The 22,531-nt window shown below is 36.9% G+C and overlaps 2 protein-coding genes and 1 pseudogene across 2 annotated transcripts in view; 1 reads left to right on the top strand and 2 right to left on the bottom strand.

Annotated features, from left to right (window-relative positions):
* SLC25A12 (solute carrier family 25 member 12) overlaps positions 1–22,531 on the bottom strand; it is a 206,594-nt gene that overhangs the window by 158,870 nt on the left and 25,193 nt on the right. The gene's annotated exons all lie outside the window — the stretch shown is intronic.
* HAT1 (histone acetyltransferase 1) overlaps positions 1–22,531 on the top strand; it is a 59,198-nt gene that overhangs the window by 31,491 nt on the left and 5,176 nt on the right. The window contains exons 6-10 of the mRNA XM_019459585.2: positions 41–162; positions 663–767; positions 1,092–1,198; positions 13,234–13,385; positions 15,902–16,018. Coding sequence (XP_019315130.1) covers positions 41–162; positions 663–767; positions 1,092–1,198; positions 13,234–13,385; positions 15,902–16,018 — 603 coding nt within the window. The remainder of the gene's footprint in view (positions 1–40; positions 163–662; positions 768–1,091; positions 1,199–13,233; positions 13,386–15,901; positions 16,019–22,531) is intronic.
* LOC109269440 (28 kDa heat- and acid-stable phosphoprotein-like) lies at positions 7,061–10,485 on the bottom strand (annotated as a pseudogene).

The following is a 22,531-nucleotide window of genomic DNA, read 5'->3' as shown; positions in this document are numbered from 1 at the left end:
GTGATGAGTTTCACCTGACTTTTCCTGGCTTTTTCCCTAGGCTGACATGACATGTAGAGGCTTTCGAGAATATCATGAAAGGCTTCAGACCTTTTTGATGTGGTTTATTGAAACTGCTAGCTTTATTGACGTGGATGATGAAAGATGGCACTACTTTCTAGTGTAAGTACAGTTCTAAAGCAACAGTAGACCTTATTACCTCCACAAAGCCAGCATTTTAATTGTGGCGGCCCAATTATTGGGACAGTATAATGATATTTTTCCCAGGAAAGAAAAACTATTGTTTATGAGGCTTGAGTTTTCCTTCATTATGCTTTCGGAGACCTTGAGAATAGAGCTGAATTAAATGCTGTTGTCCGTTAGGGCCCTGAATGTAGGCTTAAACAGTAAAATGAGCTTTGCCTGTGTTTTCTTTTACTTGCCACCTATTCATCTTTATAATAGGCAAGTGCACTGAAGTGATGTAAAGAGGTCTGATTTATCCAAGTTGCTGCACACCAATTAAGCGAATTGTACATTCAGAACATAGCAGGTGTACCCATTGGGCCCTCACAGAGTAGCTTGCTGACACTGAAAATTCAGTCGGAGAATGGAAAAGAAAATGGACACTGCATGGGAGCGCGACTGTAATTGACCTGCTTGGCTTTCTGTTTTATCTGCAGATTTGAGAAGTATAATAAGGATGGAGCTACGCTCTTTGCGACCGTAGGCTACATGACAGTCTATAATTACTATGTGTACCCAGACAAAACCCGGCCACGTGTAAGGTAATTGGCGGTATAACACGTGCCTTGTCTTTTATTTCAGAAGAAGGAACTGCTGAAGTTTCCAATACTTGTTATAATAGTGTTGATTTGTTTAAAAAAATCACCATTATTCATTGGCTATGTACTGATTTATTTCATTGTTCCCATTGAAACGGTGTGGAAGATTAAACCAATTTTGCGTATCTTGATAATTTTTGGATTTCTGGAAGGTTGATTGAAAAAAACCACGCTAACTTTAAAATGTTCTTAATGCTATAGTGATTTGCAATTCTTAAATGGATCATGTTATGATATTTTAATTTTAAAATCATTTCTTTACTGTAGTCAGATGCTGATACTGACTCCATTTCAAGGTCAAGGCCATGGTGCTCAACTTCTTGAAACAGTTCATAGATACTACATTGCATCTCCTTCTGTTCTTGATATTACAGGTATGTGAAATTTGATTTGTTACTGAAAGAGCCTTTCTAAAGAATCTGTTCTTTACTGATTAATTTTATTTTTGTCAAAAAATAACTATTCTGGTTTTTTAAAATTGTTTTTAATGCTTATTTATTTTTGAGGGGGTCGAGGGAGACAGAGAATCCAAAGCAGGATCCATTCTGTCAGTGCAAAGCCTGACATAGGGCTCGAGCCCACAAACCGTAAGATCGTGACCTGAGTTGAAGTCTGATGCTCAACCAGCTGAGCCACCCAGGCATCACAAAAATAACTATTTTGTTTTATTTATGTATTTATTTATGTATTTACGTATTTATTTATTTATTTACGTTTATTCATTTTTGAGACAGAGCATGAATGGGGGAAGGTCAGAGAGAAAGGGAGACACAGAATCCGAAACAGGCTCCAGGCTCTGAGCTGTCAGCACAGAGCCCGATGCGGGGCTCGAACTCACGGAACGCAAGATTGTGACCTGAGCTGAAGTCGGACACCCAACCGACTGAGCCACCCAGGCGCCCCACCTATTCTGTTTTAAATAGCAGCATTCTCTTGGGGTCTTTTTGGAACTGTGTGAAGATGGCTTATGGTTACATTTTAAATTATACACCTTTGGTGGGATTGGATTATATATCTAAGTAAAGTGCTTTATGAATTGAACAACTTGAAGATAATGAACTGGATATATATTGGGAAATTGTGATCAGGCATAAGTACTTTGTAAGTGTGGTATGATTTTAGTTGTTCATTTCATTTGCCCAACCATTGCATTGCTCACAGGCCCTGCTCTAATTTTCATGTAGGGGAAGAATATTCTGAGCCTCACGAAGAAAGAAAAACCTAGGCAAATCGTTCCTGAATAGAATACACTTTTTTTTTAAATGTTTATTTATTTTTGAGAGAGAGCATGAGAGTGAAGGGGCTGGGGGGAGGACAGAAGATCTGAAGCTGGCTCTGCATTAACAGAAGCGAGCCCTATGCAGGGCTCAAACTCATGAACCATGAGATCATGGCCTGAGCCAAACGAAGTCAGATAGTTAACCAACTGAGCCATCCAGGTGCCCCTAGAATACACATTTAAAAAAAATGTTTTTTAATGTTTTATTTATTTTAGAGACTGAGTAAGAGTGGGGGAGAGGCAGAGAGAGAGAGGGAGACACAGAATCCATGAAGCAAGCTCCAGGCTCCGAGCTGTTAGCACAGAGCCCAACACAGGGCTTGAAGCCATGAACCACAAGATCATGACCTGAGCTGAAGTTGGATGCCCAACCGACTGAGCCACCCAGGAGCCCAGAGAATACACATTTCTTAAAACATGTGTTTTATATTCCTAAAATGCACACCTTCACAACAGTAGTTTATAAGGTGAAATGCAGGCTTATTTGTTTTGGATACATCTTTCATTATGAATTAGCCAGAGTCATCATTAGATGGGGTTACAGATGATAGTGTGTAACATGTGAACTACCAAAGAACTGAGTGGCTGGAACATTTATGTTATTGTTATTTTCTTCTCCCTGAGTAACACTGTTTCAGATTTGTTACTCATACAGTTGCTGATTAAACTGAAAGTCACCCCCCCCCCTTTTTTTTCATGAAAAATACTATAGCAGATATTCACATCCAAATTAGGTCTTACATTTTATTAATTCTATAATAGTTGGAGTACATTTTTGTTTTTGAAGCTGTAGTACCTAACACATACTAAAATGTTAGTTTTTTTTAAAAAAACCCTGTTTTGGAATTTTATCAATTTGTTTAAAGATACCAAAAAAAAAAAAAAAAGCACTGGATGTGGGACCAACAAAAATATAAGTAGGCTTTTGGAAAAAAAAAAAAAAAAATATATATATATATATATATATACACACACACATACATACACACACACACACACACACACACAGAGGCTAATAGGCAGATTAGTAGTTTTTCATGTAATGTAGGGGTTTTACTTGTCCAGAGTAAACAAAATTAAAGTTACTGCAAAACAGATTCTGAATTGATCCTGTAGATTAATAAAAAACTAGAGGGAAAGCATTTGCTTTTAAAAGGGAGTTCCATATTTAAATAATCTTTTCATCTGACTTTTGTGCTACTGTGAAATGGTTTGGAAATTTGGAAGATAAAGAAGTAACTGCTTAAGTTAGTTTGTAACAAAAGTTATAAATTGTTTAAGTGATACCTTCACTGGCTAAGTGAAAAATTGCAGGGACAATAAAAATGATGACACTTGTTAAATAAGCTGAAAATTATTTGGCTTCTGTTTACTCTATAGAGCTTAGACTTGGTGCTAAACGAAGGGACTTTTTTGGTGATTTTAATCTGGAGACTTAGAGTTCACATAAGTAGTCTTTGTCTTCTCTAGTGGGTAATGTGCCAGCAGGGGTTGTTTCTATGAAGCCTCTTAACCATTTTCTTCTGTCTACTCCAACCAATAAAGTCCTTGATACTTAGCACCAATTAGCAGATAAAGAATTTTATTTCTTAAATCTCAGTGAAGAGTCATCAATAGTGTAGCCTTTATTCATTGCAAACTGAAGTCTCCAGAGAGAAAAGGCTAAACGTGCTAAAGGACTTCTGAATTTGAAAACTAGGTATCAGCTTTTATTTTCAGCGTTAACAGTTCTCAGCATTATAAATTACTAAAAATGCCTTATCAGCTGTTCTCGTTAAGACATTTCTTTTAGATTTCCATACCCAGTCTTTTTTAAAAAAGAAAACATAATTTTCCACTTTTTAGTCATTTTCGTTGCCTGTTTCTCCATTATTTTGTATATATATTTTTACCTTTGTTGATCTTTAGTAGATTCTTGATCTTCCTTTGCAACCCTGAATATTCTTTATATTGAGATGGCCTTTTGCTTACTTGATTTACAGCCTAATATGGTAATAATTAAGTTAACATTGATGGGCCTATGTTGCAGGATAGACAGGTGGTTGTGGTGTAATTGCCACTCATTTTCTTTTTTTTTAGCACTTAATTTTAAAGCAAAATATTGGAAGATAGTTCTTTATATCATCTGTACCTTCCTATTCAGGATGTCATTATCTTAAGATATAAAGCATTTGAATACACCTCAGTTGTATGACCTTATAAATATAATCAGTGATTTATTTCTTCTAAAGTTCTGAAGAGAATTGAATTTAGCAATAGAAATTGATCTTGCAGGGGCGCCTGGGTGGCTCAGTCGGTTAAGCGTCCAACTTCAGCTCAGGTCACGATCTCGCGTTCCGTGAGTTCGAGCCCCGCGTCGGGCTCTGGGCTGATGGCTCGGAGCCTGGAGCCTGCTTCCGATTCTGTGTCTCCCTCTCTCTCTGCCCCTCCCCCGTTCATGCTCTCTCTCTGTCTCAAAAATAAGTAAACGTTAAAAAAAAAATTAAAAAAAAAAAAAGAAATTGATCTTGGGCTGGAATATATATCAGTATTACTAATCTGTCATTAGTGTATTAAGAGCTAATTATAACTGTCCTTTAAATGTCCCTTTATAGTACTGGAATAGAATATTTTAAAATATTATCTGTAAAATTTTTATACTTAGGTGATTTGTGTTATCTGATTTCATATGGTTTTTTATCTCTAATATAACATTAATATGGAGAGGTTTTTATTATTTTTTTTTTAATGCTTATTTTTGAGAGCGAGTACACACACACGGGGCAGAAAGAGGGAGACAGAGAATCCGAAGCAGGCTTAGAGCTCTGGGCTGCCAACACAGGGCCCAAACCCACAAACTGTGAGATCATGACCTTGGATGTTCAACTGACTGAGCCATCCAGGCGCCCCTGGAAAATTTTTCTTTTTAATTTTTTTTTTAATGTTTATTTTGGAAGGAGAGACAGAGCATGAGCGGAGGAGGGGCAGAGAGAGAGAGAGGGAGACACAGAATCCAAAGCAAGCTCCAGGCTCTGAGCTGTCAGGACAAAGCCTGACGCAGGGCTCAAACTCACGGCTCAAACTCACGAACAGTGAAATCATGACCTGAGCCCAAGTCAGAAGCTTAACCGACTGAGCCACCCAGGCACCCCTGGAGAGATTTTTTAAAAATGATAGAAGAGCACTTATGTTGTTAGATAATGTATTTAATTTGGAAAAAACTCAATTTTTGATTTTGAATGTGACTGTAGATTTAAACTCAAGCAAATTTCATCTTTTAAATGTGTTGCTTTTCTTTGTAGCAGAGAAACAAAGGAATTGAAAGATGTCACAGATTACTGAGTGTCACCATTTTAAGTTCATTTTCAGTCTGACATTTTTGGTTAAAGTTCTTACAGATTGAAATGGTGACTTGGCTCCTTATATTGTCAGTCTATCACAGCTTATGTAAAACTAAATGGAAATTTTTTGTCTGTTTTTCTGAATTACAAGAAAATTTCTGATAGGAATATAGTATGAGTTTTTAGATTTTTCTCAACTGTAATTCTATTTTCTATGTTTTTCCTAATATTCTGAGGTTATAGAGGTTACTTAAGATCTCACTCATACTAAATTTTATTTTATTTTATTTTATTTTATTTTATTTTATTTTATTTTATTTTATTTTATTTTATTTTATTTTTTTAACGTTTATTTATTTTTGAGACAGAGAGAGACAGAGCATGAATGGGGGAGGGTCAGAGAGAGGGAGACACAGAATCCGAAACAGGCTCCGGGCTCTGAGCTGTCAGCACTGGGGCCCGATGCGGGGCTCAAACTCACGGACCGCAAGATCGTGACCTGAGCCGAAGTCGGCGCTCAACCGACTGAGCCACCCAGGCGCCCCCTAAATTTTATTTTGAATTAATATTAGCAAAAACAGTTTTTTTCTAAACAGATTAGAAGAGGTAGACTTGAAAAAATTGACATTAAATAAGTTTGAACCTCATCTGTTAGTACTGAAATTTTTTAAAGAGATGCTTGCTTGAGAGTATGTTATTTAGTAGAGGTTTAATTAAAGCAATTTTATTGAGGTATGATTTGCATACCATAAAATTCACCCATTTTAGGCATACAGTTCAGTGAGTTTTAGTGTATCTGCCTAGTTTTACAGCCATCACCACAGTCCCGTTTTAGAATATTTCTATCACAGTTAAAAGACCCCACATGTCCATTTGCAGTCAGTCCCTGTTCCCAGTCTCTTAAATGAGGTCTGTGATCCATTTTGAGTTAATTTTTGTATATTATATAAGTTTCTAAATTCATCCTTTTACATATGGCTATCCAGTTGATGCAGTGCCATTTGTTAAAAAGACTTTTTTTTCCTCCATTGAATTGCCTTGGTACCTATGTTGAAAATCAGTTGATCATAAATGGGAAGTTATTTCTAGATTCTGAGGCTCAATGTATATCTGTCCTTATGCCAGTATCATACTATTTTGATTAGTTTACTATAGCTTTATGTTGAGTTTTTGTTTTTTTTTTTTTTTATGTGAAATTTAATCCACCAAATATGTACATTGAGTTTGTGGAGTGTGGTTTTCCTGGATGCTGCAGAAGTTTCTTGAAATGATCAAGGAGTAGGGTTAAAAATGGATACTGGCCCTGCCCAGGTAGCTAGGAATGGGGTAGGGAAGGGCAGAGAGAGGAAGCCTCAATTAGAGGGGATTGGCTGGGGACAACCATGACCTTTAAGGACCTGGAGTATAGCCTCTGTGAGTGAGCCCCCAGACAACACAGTCTGGGGCTGGTGTTGCAAGTTTATTAGTAGCTGACCCCAGCACAACCGCCCCATAAGGTGCAATCTACCTGACAAATGAAAACTTCTTAACCCGTTTCCTATACACTCCTTCTACCCCCCAACAGAGGTTTAAATTCTTAAAACAGAACCACTCTAATGGTTACATAGGAAACACAGTCATCATCTTTTTGTCTCAAGGATAGCAGCTGTTCCCTCTCCAGCCAGCCCCCCAGCTCGCCTTTTCCCCCAATTATTTATGTGTTAAGATGATGAAGAGGAGGACCCAGGCCACAGGGAGACTCCTAGTTCTGAGGGGCTGCTTCAGTGGTGCCAGGGCATAGAGTGGGCAAGACATAGCAGATATCCTGGCAAAAGGGCCCAGTTGCCTGGTATTTCCTCCAACAGGTCTTGCTTACTTATTAAGGTAAGGGATTGCATTTGTTTTCCTGATAAAGTTGCATCCTCTTTTGCTCTTCTTGCCTCTTCTTTCTTCCTGGTGACCTGCTGCACTCCTTTCTGCTCTTTCTGATTGATCTCCGGCCAGGTGAGGTCAGCCTTGGCCTAGTCTGTCTTCCCAATAAATGCATTTTAATGTGATGCTTTTTTGCTTTCTCCCTGTCTTCTTTTTCTTTCCTTGAAAGCTCCTTGGGCTTGTCCAGATACACTTGTGTGACCTTTCTAATTATCTGTGCCACCCAGTTGTGGTTCTTGATGTTGATGAGCCCTTCCACACCTTTGCTGGTGGTCATCTTCATCATCCTTACTCTCTTCTGAGGCTAGAGATTTCTTCTTCTTTTTGGAGTCACCTGTAGCCTCATCACCTTCTTATCTTGCTTCTCCTCTTCCCTGGCCTTTTGCTTTCCAGCCTAAAGCTGTGCATCATTCTCCTTGGGGCTCATGTACTGCTGGCTAGGCCTTTGTGGCCTCCCTTTCTCTCTTAAGTATCATGGCTCCAGCAACAGCAGTACCTCAGCCTTTATATTGAGTTTTGAAATCAGAAAGTGAAATTTCTCTAGTCATGTTCTTTTTCAAGATTGTTTCGGTTATATAGGATCCCTTGTGTGTTCATAGAAATTTCTATTTCTGTTTTCTACTTACTTGATTTCCACTTTAACTTTTATTATTTTCTTCTTATTTGGGTTCAATTTGCTCTTATTCTAATGAAGACTGAAACTTAGGTTTTTTATTTGATTTGATGTCTTTTCTAATGCAGAAGTTTAAATATATAAATACTTTCATATTTATATACAACATGTATTTTCATAAGTTATGCTTTTATTCAGTTCAAAATACCTGTTTTTTAAATTTTTTTTTTTTTTTTTTTAATTTGTGAGAGAGAGAGGCAGCATGAGGACGGGAGGGGCAGAGAGAGAGGGAGACACAGAATCTTGAAGCAGGCTCCAGGCTCTGAGCTGTCAGCACAGAACCCAACGTGGGGCTCAAACTTGTGAACCACAAGATCATGACCTCAGCCAAACTGAGCCCCCCAGGCGCCCCATCTTTTTCTTTTTTTTTTTAAGTAAACTCTATACCCAGTGTGGGGCTTGAACTCATAACCGTGAGATCAAGAGTCGCATGGTTTACCTACTGAGCCAGCCAGGCGCCCAGTTCAAAATCTCTTCCAATAGCATTTTGGTCCATGGGTTATTCAGAAGTATGTTGTTTAATTTCTAAATATCCTAGATCTCCCAAATTTACTTCTGTTGTTGATATCTAATTCTATTGTTGTTAGAGAACATACTTTGTAACTTCAGTTCTTTTTCATTTATTGAATTTTAATTTATACTTTACCTTAGGGTCCCTAAACTCTTTCTTTAAAATGTGAAGCAATAAATACCTTATGTTTTGCAAGCCATGTATGTTCTCTGTAACCATGGTGAGATTTGGTCCATGGGCCATTGTTTACTAATTTTTTGCCCAACATGTGGTCTTGCTGGAGAATGTTCCATGTGTGCTTGAAAGGAATGCGTATTCTGCTGTTGTTGGGTGAAATGATACCTAACTACCAGATAGGTCAAGTTAGTTGATAGAGTTCTTCACGCCTTCTCTATATTTGCTGATTTTCTGTCTAGTTGTTCTGTCCATTATTGGGTAGCATTGAAATTTCCAACTATTTTTATTGAATTATCTATTTCTTCCTTAATTCTGTCAGCTTTTATTTTATGTATTTTGGGCCTCTGTTGTTGTCTATGTGTTTATAATTGTTAACATCTTCATGAATTAATTTGTCATTATAAAATGTGCCCTTTTTTCTCGTTTTTTTTTTGTCTTAAACTGTTTTTTCCCTATTGTTTTTTATTTTAGTAATGCTTAAACTCATCCTTTGACTTTCAGCTTTCGAATCCAAAATGTTTCTGTTGTAGATAGCATATCGTTGATCTTTTTTTATCCAGTCTGACAATCTCTGCTTCCTTATTGGAATGTTTAATGTATCTAGATTTAATGTAATTATTGCTGTGGTTAGAATTATGCCTTCAATTTGCTACTTGTTTTCTAAATGTTGCTTTTTGTTGTTGTTCTTTTGTTTCTTTTTTGCTACCTTTTTGTTTAAGTTTATTTTGAGAGAGAGGTGAGAGTGCCTGCCCACAAGCGGGGGAGGGGCAGAGAGAAGGAGAGAGAATCCCAAGCAGGTTCCTGACCATCAGCACAGAGCCCAGTGTGGGGCTTAAACTCAAGACCTGTGAGATCACGACCTGAGTCAAGATTTTAAGAGTCAGATGCTTAACCAACTGAGCCACCCAGGCACCCCATTGACATATATATTACATCCTTGTATATTAGAAACCAGACGTTGGTTTTATAATTATTTTTTCGTGTAATTTTTTTTTAAACCAGTTGAGAGGAGAAAAGAGAAAAAAATTATACCAACTTTTATATTTCATAATTATCAGGGTTCTTTTCTTCATATAGATTTGACGTATCATGTTCTTTTAATCTAAAGAACTTTTTTTTAGTATTTCTTGTACGGTCTGTTAGCAACACTTTCTCTTTCCTTTTCTGAGAATATCTTTATTTCACCTTCATTTTGAAGGATATTTCTGGATATAGAATTCTTTAACAGTTATTTTTCTTTCAGTACTTTGCATGTATCACCCCACTGACTTCTGGCCATCTATGGTTTCTGTTGAGTTGTTTTCCTCTTACTGCTTTCAGGATTTTCTTTTTGTCTCTGGCTTTTGACAGTCTGTACTTCAGTTGTTTTGTTCACTGTTAATTTCATCATCTGTGTACATTCCTAATAGACCATAATTTCATACCAAACTGATACAGTGACAGAATTTCACTTACCATTTTTAAGCCATTGTCATATAATATTTAATTAATGATTACATGGATACGATGTTAATGTCACATGGAAACATTAAGAAGGTGTTTAGTTCATATGGATTGAATGAATGGAGGATTGGATAATGACTCAGAATCATAAAACATTACCCCTTGCTCAGACTTTTTTTTTATAAACAGCTTTATTGAGATATAGTTAACATATTCTGCAATTCACTTAAAGTGTACAATTTTTAAGTGATATTTATAGTGCAGCCATTACCATAATCTAATTTTGGAGTGTTCCATTCTCCCAAAATAGAAGCCCAGTACTCATTAGCAGTCACTCCTTTCCTCATTCACCCCCTACCACCTATACCCCTCCAGCTCTAGGCAACCACTAATCTATTTTAGTCTATAGATTTGCCTATTCTTGACATTGAAGTCATATAATAATACGATGCTTCTTTCACTTGATGTGTTTTCAAGGTTCATCCTTATTATAGCATAGGTTAGTACTTCATTTCTTTTTATTGCCAAAGAATATTCCATTGTGTGGATATACCAAATTTTATTTATCCATTTATCAATTGATGTACATTTGGGTTGTTTCTACTTTTTGCCTCTTATGAATAGTGCTACTGTGAATATTTGTTTACAAGTTTTTCGATGGACCTATGTTTCATATCTCTTGGGTACATACCTAGGTGTAGAAATGGTCAAAAATCTGGTAACTATGTTTTACCTCTTGAGGAACCACCAGATTATTTTCCAAAGTGGCTGTACCATTTTACATTTCCACCAGTAGAATGAAGGTTTCAATTTCTCCACACCTTCATCAATATTTCTTATTGTCTTTTTTATTCTAGTCATTCTAGTGGACGTGGAATGGTATTTCATTGTGGTTTTGATGTGCATTTTCTTGTGGCTAATGATTTTGATTGAGCATCTTTTCATGTGGTTATTGTCCCTTTATAGATCTTCTTGAGAAATGTGTGTTTAGATCCTTTGCCTGATTTTTAAAGAAATTTTTTAATGTTTGTTTATTTTTGAGACAGAGCTTGAGCCAGAGGAGGGGTAGAGAGAGAGGGAGACACAGAATCTGAAGCACTTTTGCCTGATTTTTAATTGAGTTCTCTTTTTCTTATTGAATTGTAAAACATTTTTATATATAAAATCTGGGTACAAGTCTCTTACCATATATATAACTTGGAAATATATGCTCCCATTCTGTAGGTTGTCTTTTCATTTTCTTAATGGTATCATTTGAGCACAAAAGTTTTAAATTTTGATATAGCCCAATTTATCTGTTTTGTTGTTATTTGTGCTTTTGGTTCTGAGAAACCATTGCCTAAGCAAAAGTCATGAAGATTTATTCCTATGTTTTATTCTAAGAATTTTATAGCTTTAACCCTTCTTTTTTTTTTAAGTTTATTTATTTTGAGTGAGAGAGAGAGAGAGAGAGGAGAAGAAAGAATCCCAAGCAGGCTCCATGCTTAGTGCAGAGCCCGACATGGGTCTTGGGGCTCTATCTCATGACTATGAGATCAAGACCTGAGCCAGTATCAAGAGTCGGATGCTTAACCAACTGAGCCACCCAGGCACCCCTAGTTTTGCCCCTTACATTTAGGTATATGGTTGATTTTGATTTTTGTGTATGGTGTGAGGAAAGGGGTCCATCTTCATTCTTTGGCTTGTGGAGATCCCGTTGTCCAAGTACCATTTGTTAAAACACCATTCTTTCCCTCACTGATTGGTTTGGGAACACTTCTCAAAAATCAGTTGACCAAAAAAAGAAAAAAAAAAATTGATCATAAATGTAGAGGTTTATTTTTGACTCTCAATCCAGTTCCATTGATCTGTTCTTATGCCAGTACCGTACTGTCTTGATCACTGTAGCTTTGTAGTAATTTTTGAAATCAGGAAGTGTGAGTCTTCTAACATTTGTTCTTTTTCATGATAGTTTGGGCTAGTCTGGGTTCCTTCCATAACTGTATGAATTTTAGGATAAACTTAATTTCTGCAACTAAAAAGGCTAGCTGGGATTTTGATAGGGATTGCTTTGAATGATTTGTAGAGTATTGTTACTGTAACAGTATTAAGTCTTATGATCCATGAACTAGCTCAGAATTTAGTATTCTTTGTTTCAAGCCATTTACTGATCAGAAAGCAAGAGCTCAGAGAAGTGAGGTGACTTGCCCATGGTCCTGTATCTATGAATGACAGAACTGGGACTCAAACTGATTTTCTCTGTGTAGTCTTCTTTCTACCCATCATGTTTTGCTGTTTTCCTTGTCAACTACTTAGTCTAATGTAGATAAGAGACAAACAAAGGAAGATCTATGCTATTCAGATGCAGTGAAGAAAGGATCAAAATCATATTGTCATTTTATTCTTAAAATATATATTTGCTTTTGTGGAAGCAAGAATTTTTTTAAATTAGGGGAAAGAAGTATGGCAGACTGTAAAGGTTATTGGTTTAGGGTAGGGGAGTTATAAATTGAGCTTTAGAAGCTTTAGACATCACTGAATACTTGCTTTTGGAATTGATTATCCAAACTTGAATCTCTTGTTTATACAGCTACTTTAATTGAAAGTAAAATTGGGGCGCCTGGGTGGCTCAGTCAGTTAAGTGTCTGACTTCAACTCAGATCATTATCTCAACGCTCGGTTCGTGGGTTCGAGCCCTGCATTGGGCTCTGTGCTGTCAGCTCAGAGCCTGGAGCCTGCTTGGGATTCTGTGTCTCCCTCTCTCTCTGCGCCTCACCTGTTCGCACTCTGTCTGTCTCTCTCTCTCTCAAAAATTAATAAACATTAAAAAAAATTTTTTTTTAATAAAAAAACTAAGATGCATAGGATAGCACCCATGAAAAAGTCTACATCTGAAGGCAGTAGCTCTAATTTCACAAATACTATGTAATTTTATTTGGCAAAGATAATAGTGCCATTGTTTGATTAATAAGGAATAATCCTTTCTCATTATAACTTTTGTCTTGTAAAATTCTTTTAATAATATTTGCTTTTTCTAGCCTAACATGTATATTGAGATCTCAAATGATGAAGGAATTATGTTGGATAAGAGAAATATTATTCTGCCTTTTCTTTAGCGGAAGATCCATCCAAAAGTTACGTGAAATTAAGAGACTTTGTGCTTGTGAAGCTCTGTCAAGATTTGCCCTGTTTTTCCCGGGAAAAGTTGATGCAAGGATTCAATGAAGAGATGGCAATAGAGGCACAACAGAAGTTCAAAATAAATAAGGTATTTTTATTCTGTGGAAGGAAAACATTTCAGTTTGGAAGTTTTCTTTTTTAAGTACAACGTAAACGTTGCAAATGCATTAAGAATACATGTGTGGGAAGTAGCAGTGGTTGAGAGTATAGGCTCTGAAGCCAGATTGCCTGGTTCAGATCTGGGTATAGCACTTGTTCTGTGACTTAGGGCAATTTAATTTCCTCATTAATAGAATGGGAAGATAGTTGATTTTATGGCTTATTAAGTGTAACAAGCAGAAAAGAATGGATAGTATGATCTTACTTTTGCTTTTTAAGAAAATGTTTCAAATGATAAAATAGTTAATACTTCTGGAGATGGTATTGGTGGGGGGAAGGGCTGGAGTAAAACATTTAACTTTTACTTTATATACATCTGTATATTTGAATTTTAAAGTAGTAAATATCCTAAAATAGGTACAGAAGAAATAATCTGGGAGTTCAGAGGAGGGAGTTTAGTTTCTTATATTTATATATGCAGGGGAGTCAGAGTTTTTCATGGGAGGGAGATGCATCTGATCTAAGCTTTGAAGAATGGGTAGGATTTGGATTATGAAGGTATGTGAGATGAAGGGTATTCCAATAAAGACTAGTATGTGATATTATTGACTTGGGAGATCTCATCTAACTCTCCAATGTAGATTTTCCTTCTGAACTCCAACACTGTATATAAAAAGGTTCCTGATCACTGATCTCCAACAGCTTAATTTGAACTGAAACTTTCCATTTTCTCCTACCTTAAAACACTTTAGTGGCTTCCTAGTTTTAAGATAAATAAATATTTTAGAAATATTTGGTATGCCCAGACTGTATTAAACCTTTAGAGAATTTATTCAATAGCTCAGCTTTTAAAAGAAAGGGAATACAAACACCTTTTTTCCTTTAAGAAAAAGAATTTAAAACTTAGTATGGCACATAGAGCCAGTCATAATGTGGACCCTGCCAACCTTGGTAGACTCATTTTCCTACCACTTTCCTGCAAGCTGTGGCATTATTAAACCTCTTGCTATTTCCCAACTGTGCTACATCTTTCTTCTTTTGAAGTCTGTTTAACTATTCCCTTTGCCCTTGATACCCCCTTTTCTTGTTCCTCCATCTTTGCCTTGCCAGGTATTACTCATTTTTCAGGCTCAGCTCAGGTGTCCCTTCCGGAATGTTCAGACATCATCTTCCCAATCTACCTATACTTCACCCCTCCCCTGTCTTCAATAAATATATGTGAAACAACACAAACAGAAAAACTATGGGCTACTCTTTTGGCTTCAGTGATACCAAAACTACTTTTGGTATCAAAAGCTTGATTTTCCTAATATTTCTTTGTTTTTGTCTTCTCCCTGCCCTTTAATTGTCACTGTACTACAGGGTTCTGACATCTCCCTCTTCACTGTTTATGCTTTCCTAACCAATCACGGTTTTAACTCTTGCCTGTGTACTGATACTGCTTAAATCCTCACTCTTTTAAACTAGAATTTTCTTTAGGTTTATATGTTCTCCTGCCTCCTGACTCTCTCCTAGGCTGTGAAAACTCTATCATCCCACATGCTTCTCCACACCCAGTCTTTCCTCTTCTTCTAGAATCTTTGTTCCTGTAGTATTCTTACTTGTGCTGTCTTAGTTCATGCCTTCATCATTTTTGCCTGATTTAATAGCTCAGCTTCCTAATTGGTCTTCCTACCCTTTTTGCTACCATTTCTATGTAGCTGAGAGAATACTTTTCTTAAAACTCGTATTTGTGCACTTTGTTCATGCCACTTAAAATCTGTCACCTGCTAGATAAAAGCCAGTGTGTAAAAGCCTAGTGATAAAAACACAGTGTGTAAGCCTCTATGTAAACACACTTCTGCTGTATCCTCACTTTACATCTACTCACTGCTTTTCATTTTGTGCTCCAGCAACGTCAGGCTGCTTCAGTCCTGCATGTGTGTTGCATGTGTGCACTTGTATACGCACAGTGCCCTCCCTTCTTTCTAGAATGGCATGGTCCCTTCCCTTGAAGATTTAGCTCAGGTTTTGGGGCTCCTGGGTGGCTCAGTCAGATAAGCATTCAACTTTGGCTGTGCTGACAGCTCAGAGCCTAGAGCCTACTTCAGATTTTGTGTCTCCCCCCTTTCTGCCCCTCCCCCACTCATTCCCTCTCTCTCTCTCTCTCTCTCTCTCTCTCTCTCTCTCTCAAAAATAAATAAACATTAAAAAAAAGAAAAAAAAGATTCAGCTCAGGTTTTGTTTCCCCAGGTTTTGTTTCTAGCGTTTATCCCATTCCCAGGCTACACTACCATAATACCCTATGCATATTTCCATCATTAAATTAACCACTCTTCAATCATTTGTGTTATTCATTAGGCTGCTACCTCCTTGAAGACAGAAACTATCTTTTATTGTTTTTTGTCTGGTACCTAGCACAATTTCTGGCCCATAGGAGATATTCAGTATATCCTGTGTTCTTTTGGAAAAGTGTCACTATTTTGTGATTTGAAAGTGTTCATGTTTTTCTTTTGTTTCATTAAGCAACATGCTAGACGAGTTTATGAAATTCTTCGACTACTGGTAACTGACATGAGTGATGCTGAACAGTACAGAAGCTATAGACTGGACATTAAAAGAAGACTAATTAGCCCATATAAGGTAGGACTTTGTAGAGTCTTAAAGATTGTATTCTTGTCATTGTTTAAAAGTGGAGAAGAGAGGCACCTGGCTGGCTCATTTGGTAGAGCATGCAACTTGATCTTGGGGTTGTGAGTTTGAGCCCCACGTTGCAGGTAGAGTTTACTTAAAAATAAATAAGTAATAAAATAAAAGAAGAAAGTGTAGCAATTGCCATTGTATGGGAGAGTTCAAATCATTTTCCTAAATTATACTTTTACAAAAGTGAATACATTCTTCCAATTGGTTATAAGAAGTCTTGCTGTCATAATTTTCCAGTGTAAGCTATAAATCTCTTTTCATTCACTTAAAAACTAATTCTAAGAATAGTTTATTCATGGTTACTTTTTATTTCATTTGTTTGCCCTCTTTTAAAAATGTGAATGCCCAAACTTTTCCTTAATAAATTATTTTGTTAGTTTTTTCTGAGTCTCTAGTTTCCTAGTTGTCATATATATTATGTTTGCCTTTGCTGCCTTCTTCCTAATTATGCCCTTGGTTGTCATTTTTAACATCTATACTTTACCATAGCTGAAACTGCAACATAATACTGTTTACTTCTTTTTTTTTTAATATTCTTTCTTCTTGTTTCCTACCCCCACCCCATATTTTTCATATCCCATATTTTCCTCTAACTCAGAAATTTCCCCTCCTAGATCAGGTTTGTCCTGATCATCATGTGGCCATTATTACGGTAGATATTGTCCATGCCAGCCTCTGTGAATGGGGATTTGCTATGATAGCTGCAGCTGTGCAGTAAGCTGATTGGGGAGAATATTTCTTAATTTGTTCTATAAATAATATCTGACATGTGGTTGCTACAGTTGTATACATTATACCTGTAGGCCTGTACAATACAGAAGCTGAGAACATAATAAATGATAAATCCAAAAGTTTTCTGTCTTATGGACTACTGTCTGCCTATAAATAGGTTGTAATACATTGCACTGTTCTCTCTTCCCCAAAATTGTTCAAAGTTGCATTTTATTCTTTGATGTTTATCAATTCAGAAACATCAGACAATTGGTAAAGATGGTGCTTTCCAAAGGTTTTGAGTTTTAAAGTAACATTAGTTTGTCAACTAGAAAAAAAAAATTTAAGTGTTTATTTTTGAGAAAGAAAGAGAGTAGGCATGCAAGTGGGAGAGGGGCGGGGAGGTGGGCAGAGGATCTGAAGCAGGCTTCTCACTGACAGCAGAGAGCCCAATGTAGGGCTCAAACCTGAGAACTGTGAGATTATGACCTGAGCCAAAGTTGGACGCTTAACCAATTGAGGCGCCACTAGAAAATTTATGGGAAATTTGGGCATATAGAACAGTATAAATAGATGTGATCATAGCAACATCAGAGTATAGGGACACCTCAGAGATACTGCAGGTTCAGTTCCAAACAGCTGCAATACAGTGAATATTGCAATAAAGCAATTCAAGTGAATTTTATGGTTTTCCAGTGCATAAAAAAGTTATGTTTACATTATACTGTATTTTGCTAAGTGTACAATAGCATTATGTTTTTTTTTAACTGTATATACCTTAATTTAAAAACCTTTTATTGCTAAAAATGCTAACCATTATCTGAGCTTTCAGTGAGTCATTATCTTTTTGCTGGTAGAGTGTCTTACCTTGATGTTAATGGCTGCTGTCTGTGATCAGGGTGCTGGTTGCTGAAGGCTGGGGGTGACTGTAGCAGTTTCTTAAAGTAAGACAACTGAAGTTTGTCACATCAGTTCTTTCTCTACAGCGTGTGATGCTATTTGATACCATGTTATTACCTACAGTAGAAATTTTTTCAAAATTGGGAGTCAGTACTCTCAAACTTTGCTACTACTTTATCAACTAATATTCTAAATTCTTTGTTGTCATTTCAATAATCTTCACAGCGTCTTTATCAGGAGTAGTTTCCATCTCAAGAAACTACTTGTTTTGCTCATCCATAAGAAGCAACTCCTCGTCTGTTCTAGTTTTATCATGAGAATTGCAGCAATTCAGTCACATTTTCAGACTCATTTCTAATTCTGGTTCTCTTGCTATTTCTTCACTGATGTCTTAAATCCCTCAAAGTTAATCCATGTGGGGTGGAATCAGCTTCTTCCACAGTCCTGTTAAGGTTGATATTTTGCCTTTTCCCATGAATCACAAGTGTTCTTAACAGCACGTAGAATGGTGAATCCTTTCCAAAGGTTTTCAGTTTACTTTGCCTAGATCTATCAGAGAAGTCATTATCTATGGCAGCGATAGCCTATGAAAGGTGTTTCTTAAATAATAAGACTTGAAGATCAAAATTACTCCTGAGTTCATGGGCTATAGAATGGATATTGTGTTCGCAGACATGAAAACAACATTAATCTTGCTGTACATCTCCACAGAGCTCTTGGGTAACCAGGTGCATTGTCAGTGAGCAGTGATATTTTAAAAGGAATCCTTTTTTCTGAGCAGTAGGTCTCAACAGTGGGCTTAAAATACTCTGTAAATTGTGTTGCAAACTGATGTGCTGTCATCTAGGCTTTGTTGTTCCCGTAGATCTAGCATAGGCAGAGTAAAATTAGCATGATTCTTAAGGGCCCTAGGATATTTGGAATGATCCTTGAGCATTGATTTCAACTTAGTCACCAGCTGCATTAGCCCCTAACAGGGGACATAACCTATCCTTTGGAGCTTTGAAGCCAAGCATCTCCTCCTCTTCCAATAGAAGGCTGTTTTGGGACTCCTGGCTGGCTAGGTCAGAAGGGAATATGACACTTGACCTCTAGGTTGTGGGTTCGAGCTTCATATTGGGTGTAGAGATTAAATAAGTAAATAAGTAAATATATAGACTTAAAAAAAAAAAGAAGGCTATTTTGTCTACATTGAAAATCTGTTGTTTAGTATAGCCACTTTCATTAATTATCTTGGCTAGATCGTCTGGGTGACTTGCATAGCCTCTACATCAGCACTTGCTGCTTCAACCTTGCACTTTTATATTATTGAGATGACTTCTTTCCTTAAACCTCATGAACCAACCTTGGCTAGCTTCTGGTTTTTTGGTTTTTTGGTTTTGATGTTTATTTATTTTTGAGAGAGAGAGCGTGAGCTGGGGAGGGGCAGAGATAGAGGGAGACACAGAATCTGAAGCAGGCTCCAGACTCTGAGCTGTCAGCACAGAGCCCGACACGGGGCTCAAACTCACAAATCATGAGATCATGACCTAAGCCGAAGCCGGATGTTTAACCGACTGAGCCACGCAGGTGCCCCTCCAGTTTTTCTTCAGCAGCTTCCTCACCTCTCTGGCTTCAGAGAATTGAGGAAAATTAGGGCCTTGTTTTGGATTAGGTTTTGGCTTAAGGGAATGTTGTGGCTGGTTTAATCTTCTACTGAGACCACTATATCTTTCTCCATATTAGCAATAATGCTGTTTTGGTTTCTTATCATATGTGTGTTCACTGGAGTGGCACTTGCAGTTTCCTTCGAGAACTTTGTGTTCACAACTTTGTCTCTTTGGCACAAGAGACTTACTTTTTGGCTTATCTCAGCTTTCAGTATGCCTTCTTACTAAGCTTAATCATTTCTAGCTTTGGTTTAAAGTGAGAGATGTGCAGTTCTTCCTTTCACTTGAACACTTGGAGACCACTGTAGGGTTCATTTCACTATTGGCCTAATTTCAATATTGTTGTGTCTCAAGGAATAGGAAGGCCCAAGGGGATATACCTGGTCAGTGGTACACTCAGAACATACACAACATGGGCCTCCTGGATGACTTGGTCAGTTGGGTATCTGACTTTGGCTCAGGTCATGATCTCACGTTACATGGGTTCAGACCCCGCATCAGGCTCTTTGCTGTTAGCACAGAGCCCGCTTTGGATCCTCTGTCTCCCCTTCTCCTCTGCCCTTCCCCCTTTCACACACTCTCTCTCAAAATAAATAAACATTAAAAAAAAAAAAAAATACAACGTTAAGTTTACCATCTTATATGGCTCAGTTTGTGGAGCCCCAAAACAATACTAACATCAAAGATCACTGAATATAGATCACCACCACAAATACAATAATAATGTAAAAGTTTGACCTATTGTAAGAATTACCAAAATAAGACACAGAGACATGAAATGAACAAATACTGTTAAAGAAATGGTGCCAGTAGACTTGCTTGATGCAGGGTTGCCACAAACCTTCACTTTATAAAAAGAATATCTGCGAAGCACAAAATGAGGTATGTCTGTATTAAAACTATTTTAGTAAAGTAAAATAATTTATTGAATTATGTGTCTCATAATTATTTGATGTTTTACATAGGCAGATGTAGCACATGAGAGATGATGGATTCTAAGTGTAAATAGTCACCAACTCGGGGCGCCTGGGTGGCTCAGTCGGTTAAGCGTCCGACTTCGGCTCAGGTCACGATCTCGCAGTATGTGAGTTCGAGCCCCGCGTCGGGCTCTGTGCTGACTGCTCAGAGCCTGGAGCCTGTTTCAGATTCTGTGTCTCCCTCTCTCTCTGACCCTCCCCCATTCATGCTCTGTCTCTCTCTGTCTCAAAAATAAATAAATGTTAAAAAAAAACATTAAAAAAAAATAGTCACCAACTCATGCCAAATAGGAATTTCTGTACTTTATAAAAGCAAGTGTTTTTCACCCTTAAAGAATGGTAATGATTTTTTATATTAAGTATCCTCATCTGTCAAACAAGTCATCTATCTGAAAGACAACCGAAAGCGTTATTAAAACTCTTTAGGTTCTCAACACCACTGAGATGAGAGTACCACCATCCTTGCACTAAAGCTCACACAGATTACAAATTCTTCAGATACTTGCTTAAACCATATTTATAGTAATGTACACTTTAATCAGTTCAGTTATCCAGTATTCTGTCCCACTGAGAAAACCAAGAAAGCTTGAGGGTCCCCCTCCCCTCCTTTAGGTTGATAGTCCCAATGTTTGGGATAAGAAACCTACCACAAACTTTAAGAAAGCCTAGAAATGAGTAAATGTCCTATAGGCATAGAAGAAGTGCTGTTATTTTTTTGTTGATTGTGTGTAGATGATTTTCTTCAGCTTGTGATTGCAGTGTGATATTATGTACTTTGCTGTTATTACGGCATTCTTAAATGTCAAATTATATTTAAGAATAAAGTAAAGCTGCTTAATAATATGGTTTAGAGTTTTTCTTTTTTTTTTTTTTTTTTATCTTTAAATATATGCCCAATGGGGAAAGTTTGGAGTGTAAAATTTATATGTTTACTTTCAAGTTTTATGAAAAGATTATAATTTTGATTGTCACTAAATTATTACTGAGATATGAAGTAATTTATTGATTGTTAGCAAAGTACACCAATTCTGTGCTGCCTTTATTTGAGGAATCAAGTTTACCTATCAGTCTAATTTTTTTTTAATGTTTTATTTATTTTTGAGACAGAGCATGAGTGGGGGAGGGGCAGAGAGAGGGAGACACAGAATCTTTGGCAGGCTCCAGGCTCTGAGCTGTTAGCATAGAGTCCGACCCAGGGCTCAAACCCACGAACTGTGAGATCATGACCTGAGCTGGTCAGATACTTAACCAACTGAGTCACCCAGGCACCCCTCAAGTTTACCTATCAGTCTAAACACACTCTCCCCCTAAGAAATTATTTGGATAGCTATTAGAAGTATTTGTGCCTTACTTTAAAAGTTTTAAACACTGATAATTCATTCACATCAATGCCAAAAGAGGGGAAATAACCTATATTAACTAGAGTCATTTTTTTTTTTTAAGCATAAAAAGAAACTCCCATCTCTAGTACAGAAATAATTTTCAGGTGTTGAAGAAAAGATACATTTGAACAATTTGGCTAACAAAAGAAAAACTGGTGTACCTGCTTGGTTTTAGCATTAAAGCTTTTTTATATGGTTTCATAGGAGTATTTTAATTCTTAGTTGGTTTGCAAATATAAAATTTCGAATCATTGTTATGTCATTGCATTTAGAATCTAGAAACTCAATTTTGAAGTTTTGTTCTATCTTTTAGAAATTGTGTGATTGTTGACAACTTATTAACACTTGGATGTTAGGCTTCCCTTCCATAAAATGGAAATACCTCCATAGTTAGGAACTGAACAGAAAGAAATGCAGTACAGTGGTGCATGTTTTAAAAGATGTCTTTTGACAAGTCTTTGGAATTAATGTGCCTCTACACAATTATTATTATAAAATTCTTACAAAAGAACCTTCTCTCTGTACTTCACATAAGTGCCTGACTAGTTCAACCAGTGGAAATTAAGGAGCCCTTAGATGTGGTGGCATTTTTGAGATTATACTTGTAACCCCTCTTGGAACCTGTGAAAACTAGACAAGAAGAAAGGATTATTTTCTGGAAATAAATTCATATTCAAGCCAAATGTTAACATAAATAAATTTAAAATAATGCCATCTTCAATTTATCTTGATTAATTAAAAGTTATGAACTGCCAGGGCACCTGGGTGGCTCAGTTGGTTAAGTATCCGATTTCGTCTCAGGTCATGATCTCATTGTTCATGAGTTTGTGCCCA

Source organism: Panthera pardus, unplaced genomic scaffold (genome assembly GCF_024362965.1).
Source record: "Panthera pardus isolate Hobbes unplaced genomic scaffold, ASM2436296v1 HiC_scaffold_10, whole genome shotgun sequence".
Lineage (NCBI taxonomy): Eukaryota > Metazoa > Chordata > Mammalia > Carnivora > Felidae > Panthera > Panthera pardus.
Note: the sequence above shows the minus strand (reverse complement) of the source record. Positions and strands in the feature narration are given on the sequence as shown.